The sequence below is a fragment of the Corythoichthys intestinalis genome, chromosome 2 (assembly GCF_030265065.1).
Source record: "Corythoichthys intestinalis isolate RoL2023-P3 chromosome 2, ASM3026506v1, whole genome shotgun sequence".
Classification (NCBI taxonomy): Eukaryota; Metazoa; Chordata; class Actinopteri; order Syngnathiformes; family Syngnathidae; genus Corythoichthys; species Corythoichthys intestinalis.
The window spans coordinates 10,100,973-10,115,317 of NC_080396.1; the positions used below are offsets into that span (position 1 = coordinate 10,100,973).

Genomic DNA, 14,345 nt, shown 5'->3' on the forward strand with positions numbered 1-14,345 from the left:
CCCTGAAATTAACTGAGCTGCTTGACTGGACGCTAAGTTACTAAACTCAGATTGTTGATTGTGTTATTGTACAGTTTTGATGTATGTTCCATGCCTGAATGTGCGTCTTTAGTTGTATGGGGGACGGGAAACTGATAAGCATCTGCTTCATCCCGTCCGCCTTCGTCTTCTTCTTCGGTTCCTTTGGGCAAATCATATCACATTTTGTAATTGTCAATGATTGTCAATGATACCGATGATGATGACAATAAAATCCCCCCCCCCAAAAAAACCTGGCTGCAAGTGTGATTTAGTTATTGTCACCACCTGTTATTCGCACAGGTAAGTTAGGCAGGTCAATTACACAAATTAGAGAAGCATCACATGATTTTTCAAAGGATGCCAATACTTTTGTCTGGCCCATATTTGGAGTTTTGTATAAAATGCTAATGAAATTTTTTTTCATCCTCTTTTGTGTTTTTTTCATTGCAAGCAAAAATAAATGAAGATATTCCTACCAAAGCATTTGTAATTACAATCATTTTCTGGGAGAAATTGAGCATTATCTGACACAATTGCAGGGCGTGCCAATACTTTTGGCCAGCACTGTAAGTCAGAAACGAGACTTGGACAAAATTTTGTGGTATAGCAATTTTAGTGTGGCCCCACACCAAGCAACTAAATCCCAGCGGCGTGTGTCCAGTTAATCAATACTGCTAATCTCACACCATCATCTTGCTTGACCTCTCTCCCTTCACTTGACCTCCCCATGCCCTCTCTTTTCATTTTTTAAGATTCTGCTCTTTATTTCACCTTTTCAACCCCTCAGTGCTTTTTTGGCATCGTCTATCCCGCTTTAATCACCTGTTCTCCCCTCCTCTTAGCCCGTCGGAGCGGCGCGATGCTTCCAAGCCTCCACTCAGCTCCTCGGCTACAACTTCGCGCATCCTTCTGCGTCAGCAGCTGATGCGCGAACAGCTTCAGGAGCAGGAGCGGCGGGAACAGAGGCGGCAGCAGGAATCCCAGTACCCGCAAACCACAGCCGCGCAGACCCCCGCCATCAATGTCAGCGTGTCCGCACCGGCCGCTGCCCAGGTGCCCATGGAAGTACTGAAGGTAACACCCTCTCTGGTTCTAGTGCATGATGCTGGAGAATATGACACAAACATAAAGTAGGATTATTCACTGTAATATTTCCATCTCTGGAATCAGCGTGTGTCATTGCAGCAGTCTGAGCTGTATATTTATAGACTGTATTGACTGCGGTGTGTGGACAGACAGGCAATCACGGAATTACTATGAGTGTGCGTAAAAAAAAAAAATAAAAAAAAAACAGGAGTGAGTGAAGTGTGTTAGAATGTGTATATGGGGATTATCTTTCCTGAGAGAATTCCTCTTTAATGCATGCTGTGCTTCCAGCCATTTGGATTTAGCCATCTTTAATCCTATTTGCTCAGCTACATTCACATCTTTTCATAGCTTTGATTCCCTGGCAGTGCGAGGGCCGGGAGACTTAAGTTTTTCTGTACGAGTCGAGCACGTAAAGTTTGAAGGGGACATTTTTTTCTTGGGTAAGTTTTCTGTTTTTCCTTGATGTCTTGGAATTATTGATTGTTTGAATTGATTTTTCACATGATTTTAGCTATTTCTTCATTAATTTTAGGAAGAATCCATTGTTTTTTATGTATGTTTTTATATAATGTATATACTGTGTATATTGGCTACAGTACCAGTGTTATTGCTGAGCGTTGGGGGTATCAAACTCATGTTTACCGTGGGTCACATTGTCGTTAGGGTTTCCTTAGGAGTGTCGTTATCGACCAGTCAACAACTAATCGATAATCAAATGAATTTTTGAACTATTTTGATAGTGGAAGAATCAGTTGGAGACACTGTTGATGTAAAAAGCATCCAAATCCTCTTTTTTTAATTAGTTGTTTTCCGTTGAAAGCAGTGAATGAGTTAAAAACTGCATTTTATGTTTACTCGGGTCATTTTTGTTACGTTTGTGTGACGTCTGTCGATTGCAGCCAGAGTGTTAGTAGCAAATATTCTCTTAAATATTTTTAATTTTTTAATTGTTTCATATTAATGTACTTACATGATTAAATGAAAAATATAATGGGCAAATGAGCAAATGTTATAATTTTTAATGATATAAGGAATAATCTGTTAACATTAAAAAAATATATATATTTGTGATTTTTCATTTTTATTTTATGTATTTACATTTTTAATTTGAAGAAGGGGAATAACTGTTTCAAATGATTTTTTTAATTGATTCTTTGATTTTTCCATTATAATAAAAATGGAAAAACAGTAAATAATCTCTTCATTTTTAAAAAATAATTTATGATTATACACATTTTATTAAAAAAAAAATATATATATATATATATATATTTAAATCATTTATTATACATTTAAAAAAAAGAAGAAAAAACATTATGTGATTGAGGACAACAGACACTTTATCTAAATTCTACTTTATCCATACTGTTACTTACTTATATGGGCCACACAAAATGATGTTGTTGGCCACATCTGCCCCACGTACCTTGAGTTTGGTACTACAGGTGTAGATTCTCTCCTAAATGTCTTTTTTTGTTTGTTTGTTTGTTTTTCATGGTACATTTTCAAATGTACTCAATACTAAACCAGTCAAACGATTTGAACTACCTGCCACTGACAATGACATACGTCCGATTCATTTCAACTGGCCGCTGAATACCGTATTTTTTGCACTACAAGTCGCACCTGAGTATCAGTCGCACCTGAGTATCAGTCGCACCAGCCATAAAGTGCCTAATGAAGAGGGAAAAAAAACATATATAAGTCGCACCGGAGTATAAGTCGCATTTTACTTGATAAAATCCAACAAATAGAACAGATATGTCTTCTTGAAAGGCAATTTAAAATAAAAATACAATAGAGAACATGCTGAATGCTAATGTTATATGATGCATGAACAACAAAATGCGAGCGTGGCCGGTATGTTTATGTAACATGGCTATTAAGAGTTATTCAGATAACTGTAGCATAAAGAACATGCTAACAAGTTTACCAAACCATCAGTGTCACTCCAAAACACAAAAATAAAATGTGAAATGATGTAATAATTAGGGCTGTCAAAATTATCGCGTTAACGGGCGTTAATTAATTTTTTAAATTAATCACGTTAAAATATTTGACGCAATTAACGCACATGCCCCACCCAAACAGATTAAAATGATAGCACCGTTTAGTGTTCGCGTGTTACTTGTTTTTTGGTGTTTGGCGCCCTCTGCTGGCGCTTGGGTCCAACTGATTTTATGTGTTACACCATGAGTGAGCATGGTGTAATTATTGACATCAAGAATTATTTTTTGATTAAAAATTTTACAAATTTTACGAAAAACGAAAACATTAAGAGGGGTTTTAATATAAAATTTCTATAACTTGTTCTAACATTTATCTTTTAAGAACTACAAGTCTTTCTATCCATGGATCGCTTTAAGAGAATGTTAATAATGTTAATGCCATCTTGTTGATTTATTGTTATTATAAACAAATACAGTACTTATGTACCGTAGGTTGAATGTATATATCCGTCTTGTGGCTTATCTTTCCATTTCAACAATAATTTACAGAAAAATATGGCATATTTTATAGATGGTTTGAATTGCGATTAATTACGATTAGTTAATTTTTAAGGGGTAATTAACTCGATTAAAAATTTTAATCGTTTGACAGCCCTAGTAATAATGTGTTAATAATTTCACACATAAGTCACTCCAGAGTATAAGTTGCACCCTCAGCCAAACTATGAAAAAAAAACTGCGACTTATAGTCCGAAAAATACAGTACCTGCCACTGACAATGACATATGTCCGATTCCTTTTAACTGGCTGCTGAGTACTCAGTTCTCATAACTAGAGAGCTCGCAAGTAGCTATAAGAACCATCTTTCGCCAGGCAGTTGTGTTCGCATATGAGTAGGACGCCTGATAAGAACTGCTGTGATGTTGTCGTCTGCGCCAGTTTCCTCGCCACACCAATCAATGGCAAAATAAAACGGCGAAGACAGCTGAACGGAACACAATGAATTATGGAGAACACAGCGGTAATTATTGCCCCTTTGAAGGAAATAGTATGAGAGACAAGAGGTTTAAGCGAAGCTTGAGTCAAAATCATGTTCTAAATGATGATAGTTTATCTTCTTGGTTTCACATGTACCCCTTCTGTGTACTCTATTTCCCCTAATTGTATTGGATTTTTGTGTTCTCTCAGTTTCATCTGCATTTCCGCATTATAATTATGGTAATCATATGCGAAACTGTTATTGCCGATGGGACATTGAATGCACCTTGGTTGTAAAGAAATGAGATAGCTTGTTGCACATGGGAGATAAAGCAAAATAATCGTTTGAAATAATATTGAAAAACAACTTGTCAGTCCCGTGTTTGTCTTTGAGCTGCAAAATACCGTACTTTTCTTACTATAAAGTGCATCGGTGTATAAGGCGCACCTCCAATAAATGGCTTATTTTTAGGACTGTCAAATTTATCACGTTAATGGGTGGTAATCAATTTTTTTAAATTAATCACGTTAACGCATGCGTGGAACGACCCACTCATGTATTGCCGCAAACAGACTACAATGACGCCGTTTTATGTATATTGAGAGCTAAGAGGCAGAGACAAGCGAGTGGAGTGGACACAGGCATTTATTGGGTCTGCATTATTTATTGTCATAAGCTTTGGCATCTTTTTCCACAACAAATAACTATTGTGGCGAGCGACGTGGAGAAGATTGACAGGAGATGATCTTTTTCTTAACACCCTGTATTGAACACAACTCAGAGAAGATATACCATTTGCAGCCACCACTGACAGTCATGGTTGCCCAACTTCCCATCATGCATTTGGGCGGAACAGTTAATTCAATTCAATTCAATTTTATTTGTATAGCCCTGGATCACAACAACGTTGTCTCAAAGGGCTTTGCAGAGGCAATATGATACACAATCAGAAACAGCAAACGAAGCAACAAAGAGGAATAAATAAATTCAAGTCCTGGGTATCCCCCATCCTTAGACCCTCCATGTCGGCAAGGGAAAAATCCAAAAACTGAAGAGTCTTCGGGAGAAAACGAGAAACCTTGGGGAGTACCACCGTCAGGAGAGATCCACTCCCAGGACAGATAGACAGGAAGCCCCAGGACCGCTAATGGGAATTAGCAGGCGAAGTTACAGTCCGTAAAAATGCGGTGGAGTAAAGGAACAAGAAAAGGTCCATCTAGCCAGATGAGACGGGGGTAGCAACAAGGACGTCCATCCAGCTTGGGGTCCGGACAGTCAGGAGGCTGCAGCTGAAAAATAGCCCCTCCCCAGAGGGGAGGGGGGAAAGGGGACACTGGGTGACTAGTGATGAAGAGACTAGACAACTAGATATTAACATTGGAAAATAGAAATAAAGTAAGATAAGTGGTAGGTAGAGTGAGAAAAAGGAGATAGAACTCAGTGGCTGTACTTCCCCCAGCTTTATAGCTTCTAGTGCAGCTTAGACTAAACTTTGAGTCTACTCCGACTTCAACTAGCCTGACCATAAGCTTTGTTGAATAGGAACGTTTTTAATCTAATCATAAATGTGCAGACTGTCTCGACTTCTTTAATATTAGCTGGAAGCTGATTCCATAAAACGGGCTTGGTGGCTAAAGGCTCTAGCTCCGACAGTACTTTTAGAAACCCTGGGAACTACCAGTAGACCTGTATTCTGAGAGCGGAGTGTTCTGTTGGGGCGGTATGGAACCAGAGCATCGGAGAGATAAGATGGCCCCAACCCATTAATGGTCTTAAATGTAAGACGGAGGATTTTAAATTGAATTCTAAACTCGACTGGAAGCCAGTGAAGGGCCTGGAGCACAGGGGTGATGTGCTCTCTTCTATTGGTTCCTGTTAAAAGTCTTGCTGCTGCGTTTTGGACTAGCTGAAGACCTTTTAGAGAACTTTTAGGACAAGCTGCAAGTAGGGAGTTACAGTAATCCAATCTCGATGTAACGAACGCGTGAATTAATTTTTCTGCATCGCTTTTAGATAAAATATTTCTAATTTTGGCTATGTTGCGCAGGTGAAAGAAGGCCGTTCTGCAGGTTTGTTTAATGTGAGCTTTAAACGATAAGTCAGGGTCGAATAAAAGGTTTTTAACTGTGGTGCTGGGGGCTACACTTACATTGTCCAGAGTGACTATCTAGGCAGCTAAATAGTCTCTCACACTTTTCGGGCCTATTATAAGGACTTCTGTCTTTTCAGGATTAAGTAGAAGATAGTTAGTGATCCAGATATTTATATCTCGGACGCAGGTGCTTAGTTTGCGCTCAATGCAAAGAGAACTGGCATTCCCAATCAAAATAGCTATGCAAAATAATATTCAGACTTTGGTCAAACTCTATTCAAACATTTCGTTTAGCTCAACAAATACACTAGATGGCAATATTTAGTCACAATATACAAACTATCAGAGGTCTCGTACGTTGTGAAGTCAACACTCAAATGTAGATTCCTTTCACAGAAAGAATGTTAATAATGTTAATGCCATCTATTGTTACAACAAACAAATATAGTACTTATGTACAGTATGTTGAATGTATATATCCGTCTTGTCTTTTCATTCCAACAATAATTTACAGAAAAATATGGCATATTTTAGAGATGGTTTGAATTGCGATTAATTACGATTAATTTTTAAGCTGTGATTAACTCGATAAAAAATGTTAATCGTTTGACAGCCCTACTTATTTTAAAGCTGTTTTTATATTAAGGGCTCAACGCATTATACAGTAAGGCGCAGTAGTAGTAGCAGTAGTGGTTGGGTTTAAGTCAATTAACCGCACGGTAAATAAAAATGAGGTCAGTGATTTTTCCGGCTGCGATTTATCGCCGCGTGGGTGCATACATGCATGCATACATTTATGTGTGGGTGCGTTTGCGTGCATTCAGCACACGTGCATGTTGAATGCATATGAAACTCCAGTTCCTTTCACAGATATTTATTGGTATCAACACACCTAAGAATTAAAGTTCAGACATACAAAATGAGGAAACAATCTATTATAAACATTGTAAAATGTTAGCATTGCTACATTGAGGCTAATGGAAAAAAGAAAATGTACTAAGAGTGGGAATCTTTGGGTACCTAACGATTCGATTACGATTCAGAAGCCCCGATTCGATGATTTAATGTTTTGTGCATTACTTCCAAAATTGTTCAAAAATCCTCTTGCTAAACCAAACTACTATTTTAGTATCAGGTTACCAGTTAAAAACAATAAATAAAATACTCATGTCCTGATTCTGTATCAGCAGCTTTAAACTACATTCAATTAATTTAATGTTCTGAATCAACCATTAAAGTTGTTAAAATTGCTCTGTCTGCTTTCAACATGTCAAAGTTATGAAACTGTTTCATCATTTAAAGATAAAGTCAAGATTTTGCCGATTTAGGAGAATTTTAGATAAAAAGTAATTAGGTTCGCTACAACACAGCCTTCTAGAGAAGTCTACTGCTTTAACATGGCGGCTGTTTACTAGCGCCGGCAAGTCTGTCATTTCGCATCTAGTTCTTTGTACATGTACTAACGCCGCCGTCGTCTGTCATTTCACATCTAGTTCTACATACATGTGATATCTACCATAGCCGTATGTTGCTATATGTTTGTAGCAAATAGCAACTGGGCGCTGTTTGTAGCGGCTGTCGGCCACATTCGGATATTATTGTTTTTTTTTTATTTTTTTTATCTAGCGCCATGAGTTGAACATGATATTTACTCTCGGCCCATTCCTCATTGCGTCCGTAAGCCACAGTCACCGCACTGACTGTGTTTTATTTCTGCTTTACCTGGTATAATTCAATAATCAGAATTTGGATGTTTGTGAATCGTTCTCGAATCTTCCACGGCCGAATCGTGACTAATCTAAGAATCAGAAATTTCGCACGCCTCTAGAATTAACCAATTTAGCTTGCTATAAAACATTGGCAGTCTTGTCCAAAACACAAACTTAGGGTTAAAAGGTGACACTTCAAACATGAAAACTCGCTGGTTTACAGCATTTGCTAACGGAAAAAAAGGAAAAAATTTATTACTGACACCACATGCATCATGAAAAGAGAAGTGCATTTTTTCCCCCTTTTTTTTTTTTCTTTTTTACTGAGTGTATAGCTTACGGTTAGCGACTTAGCAAACGTACTTCCGGGGAACTTTTCAAAATAAAAGAACGTCATGTTCAGTATGTAAATAAAGATTTCTGGAGTTAAATTCACATACTTGAGATTCTACACTACACTTTCAAATGACACCCATGATGAACATTTTGTTTGGCAATGAATAATTTGACTTCAAACTTGCTAACATGCGCTTTGCAGGACAAGATGACAATCATTTTGGGATCAAATAAACACCTATTGATAGAAAGAAAAAAACTGGCGTTGAGTTTTTCACCTATTTCGTATTCTCCACTTTCTGAAGGGCTAACGTTACGTGAGCATGTGACAGTAACGTTATATTTATTAGCAATGAGAAGTCTACTGCTTAAAGATGGCGGCTGTTTACTAACGCTGTCCAGACGCGGGCGAGTCTGTCATTTTGCATCTAGTCCTAAATGCATGCGATATCTATGAGACGCATCGGACACTACCTGCTACCAAACTAGCATCATGCGGGGGTAGTTTTTAGCAATGTCGGCGTAGTTTGTAGCGGCTGTCAGCTGCGGTAAGTTTTTATTTTATTTTATTGCTTCTTTCTCTACACACGTGACGTCAGCGCGTTGTCCCGCATTAAAAGTAGTCCGGGCAAAACGGGATGCTTAAAGCTGGCAAAATTAAACGATTCCTCGAGGTGAATAAAATTACTCGGATCAGTTTTTAAAGTCGAGTTGCTCGAGTATTCATTTGAATCGTTTCAGCTCTAATTAATATCGCATATCGGGAATAATTTAGGAGACAATGTATTGCCTACTATAATTATTTATAGCCACAGGCCTAATTGGGGTTAGGTTGTGCATCCAATAGATAGCGGCGGGCTAAAGGGAATGTCATACCATGATTAACTAATATTGATCCATAAATAAGGATCATCGGATTATAAGCGGCACTGTCAGCTTTTGAGAAAATGGGAAATTACAGTCATTTCCCATGAATACGTGAATACGTTGAGTGTCTAACGGCGAGACTGGAAGAGCACACAGGTTTATTAAGACTACAGATCCAAAGGCGACATTTCTTCCTGTCATGGAGGAGGAAAGAAGAGCAGACAGTAGAAGACAATAGGGAGGCAACGTGTAAGTGTAATGCAGGGTGACCCACCAAAAAATGGGAACTTTTTAACAATCCAACAAAACCAAGAGTGATGGAAATAGAAATATTTTATTCATCGTAATTGAAACCTTAAAACATGACATTTAAGAAACAATAATGGAATATTAATTTTTTCTGAATAACGTTCTTTCAATGGTTTCCTCCTTTACGTATGCATTCTTGAAATCTGCTGTTGAGATGAGCTAGGATACTGTGAAATTCATGCTAAATTCACCATGGTAACAAAAATGGCACATTGTCTACTTGCTCACGGTCACTATCTCCCAGTGCTGCCGCTTGCTCACCTCTGCCAAGTTGGCTGCAACTCACGACTATTTTTATAATCGAGTAATTGGGCGAATTATTAAATGATTAATCGATTGGATGAATAATTAAATGATTAATCGATTAGTCTGATAAATGTCACTTTCTGCAATTACCTTCAAGTCATTATAGGCCTGTTGTAAGTAACAATGAAGACAAAATGAGAATTAGAATAAGAATTGCTTAGTACACAAATTAGACAAATATCCTGTTCATTCAAATAAAAAAAAGTAGGGCTGTCAAACGATTAAAATTTTAAATCGAGTTAATAACAGCTTAAAAATTAATTGCAATTCAAACCATCTCTAAAATATGACATATTTTTCTGTAAATTATTGTTGAATGGAAAGATGAGACACAAGACGGATATATACATTCAACACACTGTACATAAGTACTGTATTTTGTTTATTATAACAATAAATCCACAAGATGGCATTAACATTATTAACATTCTTTCTGTTAAAGAGATCCACAGATAGAAAGACTTGTAGTTCTTAAAAGATAAATGTTAGTACAAGTTATAGTAATTTTATATTAAAACCCCTCTTAATTTCGTTTTAATAAAATTTGTAAAATTTTCAATCACAAAATAAACTAATAGCTCGCCATTGTTGACGTCGCCAAGCGGTGACATCTCATGGGCTCCCTGCCTTCCTTCCACTGTGTCTTAGTGTTGTATCGGTCGCGAACGATTCGTTCTTTTTGAACGAATTGTTTGGGTGAACGAGACCGAACTAATCACCATCTGCACTGATTCGTTCTATGAAGTTGGTGGCGCTTGTTCGCTGCGTGGGAGGGCGTTGAGCAAGCGGCAGCGTCTTCTGACATCGCACACGACCAATCAGACGCCAGCCTCATCGCGGGCAGGGGAGGGAGCGGAAACAGAATCATGGCGTATGTCACTCATTTCCACGTGTGGCCAATAAGCAGCCAGCGTGCAGGCAGGGGGGAAAGACTGAGTTTTGTCACTTCCCGTTCAGTGATTCGGTCCTCCGGTTCCTGACCTAGCTTGCTGCTAACTTGACTTTCCAGTAATGACTATGCGGTGAACGAGTCATAAAATGAAAGGAAACGACTTTGTCACATATTTGTTAACGTGGAGCCTATCAAATGCTGCTCAAAAAGACAAAAACACCACACAAATCTAGCGAGCATGGTTTAGTGTTCTACTTTTCTCAACAGACTCGGGACTGTGCCTATGACGATATACTATCAAATTTACAGTAATTTAAAACACGCGTAGCTACGAGGCAAGCAAAAGCTGAGCTGCGGTCGCGTGACGGCAGTGAAGCGGGCAGAGAACTGTCACTATATGGAGGCTTCATGGCAGCGATATGTACCTCATATGTGCACAGAAAAAAAATAATATTTAGTATGATCACCATAATACTGATTTGCAATGAAACTGTATATACATGTCAATTTTTTCCGAGTGTTTTTTTTTTTTTTTTTTTTTTTGTGTCAGAGGGTGTCGGTTGGTTTGACAAATTATGTCAATCCGTCCATCATGTGCTACTCAAGCGCCCCAAAAACAAAGCGCGCGGACACGGGAGATGTCGCAATATGTCTACATTTTTCTTAACAGACTAATGAGAGTAGAAAGGCGAAATCATAAAGCAAACAATTATTTCTCGTCAGCATTTGACGATCTGAGATGCGGGGACGACAGGGGAGCTGACCGGATTATTTTATTTATTAATACCAGTGCAAAAATTCAAAACGATCATCTTAATAATAAAAAACAAAAATACAACAGAGCGAGAGGTTAATATGATGTGTTGGCCGTTCCACAATTAGAAATTAAACTTTCGATTTATTTTTATTTTCGTGACAGCAGGCATGCCGCGTTGGCTGTTAGCAGCAGCATTGTATATGTGAGCAAGATCATGCTAAAGAAAGTCCGTGCACCCCCGACCCCAAACCCCGACTTCCCCCTCAAAAGGAAAATGTTTAACCGTGTCCTAATTCGAAATGCAAGCACGAGCCATGACTTTGAGCCCATAGAACTAGGACAGACGACGCGGAAGTTCTCCCTCGCTTTTGCAGCAGCGGGAGGGAGACGAGGCTGTCTCTGAGAGCAGAATGATATCGCCTGTCACTCATTTCTGAAACTACGACGAGTGGTCAATGTGCAAGAGAGGGAGGGACCAAGCAATGTCACTTCCCGTTCAGTTATACTGCGAAGCGGTCTTTGGTGATTCGTTCGGCAACGTCACTTCCCGTTCACTAACCGAACGATTCATTTGGGTGGGGAGGGAGATGAGGGGGGCGAACGATTCGTTGAACGATTCGTTTGAACGAATCGTTTTACTGAACGAACCGGAATGGATTCGTTTACTCAAGTGAACGACAGATCCCGTCACTACTGTGTCTTTAACTACGTAAGGTAGTGATTGAAATACACCACAAGGTGTCAATGCCGAGTTTTAAATTACTTAGAATTAGAATTACTTATTTCTTTTTGTGAACATTATTTTTTTTTTGAGAGATAGGCATATTATTTTTGTTGTGCTTTCACTAAATGATGCTTATGTTTGTTGTGAAGGAGCTTATGCCAATAAATGGCGCGGTCCAATGAACGCCTTTGTCCTCTTGCCTTTCTCTGCCTCTTAGCTCTCAATGTGCAAAAAACGGCGTCACTGTAATCTGTTTGAGGCATTGCATGAGCGGGTCATTCCACACATGCGTTAAATGCGTCAAATATTTTAACGTGTTTAATTAAAAAAATTAATTACCGCCCGTTAGCGCGATAAATATGACAGCACAAAAAAAAAAAGTGCTGCTAATTGACATTTTTTTCTTGTGGGCAAAGTGCTAATATAAATTGTGTCAATGACTCATTTATTTTCCTTAAAAAAACTAAACATCAAAATAGAATGAGGAGGAGGTGGCAGATAGTTTTCGTTATCCAACAGTTGTTCATAAATCCAATCAAAATCAAATTTCAAAGCACACTCTCTTGTATGACAATTTACAGTTTGAATGGGAATTTATTTGCAAATCATGGTGGAAAATAAGTATTTGGTCAATACTCAATACTTTGTTATGTACCGTATTTTTCGGACTACAAGTCGCACCTGAGTATAAGTCGATCCAGCCATAAAATGCCCAACGAAGAGAAAAAAAACATATACAAGTCGCACCGGAGTACAAGTCGAATTTTTGGGGGAAATTTACTTGATAAAATCCAACACATAGAACAGACATGTCATCTTGAAAGGCAATTTAATATAAAAATACAATAGAGAACAACATGCTAAATAAATGTACAGTGTACAGTGCATGAACAACGAAATGTGAATATACTGTCCTACGCTACGGCTCAGTCCTGGCTATCCAGCGAACTCCCAAAAGACAATGCTGGACGTCCGTATAATTTGCTGAATCAATTTGGTCCTCCATAGCAAACAGGTTCGCATCAACGTAAATAAATGATAATTAGGTACTATTACAGTAATAAGTAACAGGTTAGCATGCGTTCGCTATCATTAGCACATCGTTCAAACAACTACACAACTGGCTCTAAGTGTCTGATCGCGGGTGGAAAACACACAACAACAGAAAAGATGATACACGCAGGCGTTGCCTCTGTAGAGATAATTTAAAAGCATAAACAATGAAATTAGGTTCGCAGCCGCCTTTTCTCTCTCGCTAGCCCGCCCACTCACTCAGAGCTACGTAGCTGTCCGTCTTCTTCTGGCGTGTCACGTAAACAAGTGCGAGTGCGCCCTCGCGTGGGCGTGAAAGCGCCACAAACTAAATGCATCCATTTCAAGATAAAAAAGTCAATAATACAATTGAACATACACTGCCAAAGGCAGAACGCGAACGTGGCCATAGCTATAAAGAGTTATTCAGATAACTATAGCATAAGAACATGCTAACAACTTTACAAAACCATCAGTGTCACTGCAAAACACCAAAATAACATGTGAAATTATATCATAATGTGTTAATAATTCCACACATAAGTCGCTCCTGAGTATAAGTCGCACCCCCAGCCAAAATATGAAAAAAAAACGCGACTTATAGTCCGAAAAATACGGTACCCTTTGTCGGCAATAACGGAGGCCAAACGTTTTCTGTAACTCTTCACAAGCTTTGCTGAAAGACCCAGTCCCGTCTCATCTTCAATGCCCTTGCTGATGGAAGGAGATTTTCACTCAAAATGTCTTGATACATACATACATTCATTATTTCCTTTACACAGATCACTCATCCTGGTCCCTTTGCAGAAAAAACAGCCCCAAAGGATGATGTTTCCACCCCCATGCTTCACAATGGGTATGGTGTTCTTCGGATGCAATTCAGTATTCTTTCTCCCTCCAAACAAGAGAACCTGTGTTTCTACCAAAAAGTTCTATTTTGGTTTCATCTGACTATAACACATTCTCCGAGTCCTCTTCTGGATCCTCCAAATGCTCTCTAGCGAACCGCAGACAGGCCTGGACGTGTACTTTCTTCAGCAGGGGGACACATCTGGCAGTGCAGGATTTGAGTCCCTAGCGGTGCATTGGGTTACTGATAGTAGCCTTTGTTCCTGTGGTCACAACTCTCTGTAGATCATTGACTAGGTGCCCTCGTGTGGTTCTGGGATTTTTGCTCACCGTTCTTGTTATTATTTTGACGCCACGGGGTGAGATCTTGCATGGATCCCCAGATCGAGAGAGATTATCAGTGGTCTTGTATTTCTTCCATTTTCTAATAATTG

The 14,345-nt window shown here is 38.8% G+C and overlaps 1 protein-coding gene across 1 annotated transcript in view; it reads left to right on the plus strand.

Moving 5' to 3' along the window:
• LOC130930795 (microphthalmia-associated transcription factor-like) overlaps positions 1-14,345 on the plus strand; it is a 198,630-nt gene that overhangs the window by 70,802 nt on the left and 113,483 nt on the right. The window contains 1 exon segment of the mRNA XM_057858946.1: positions 864-1,095. Coding sequence (XP_057714929.1) covers positions 864-1,095 — 232 coding nt within the window.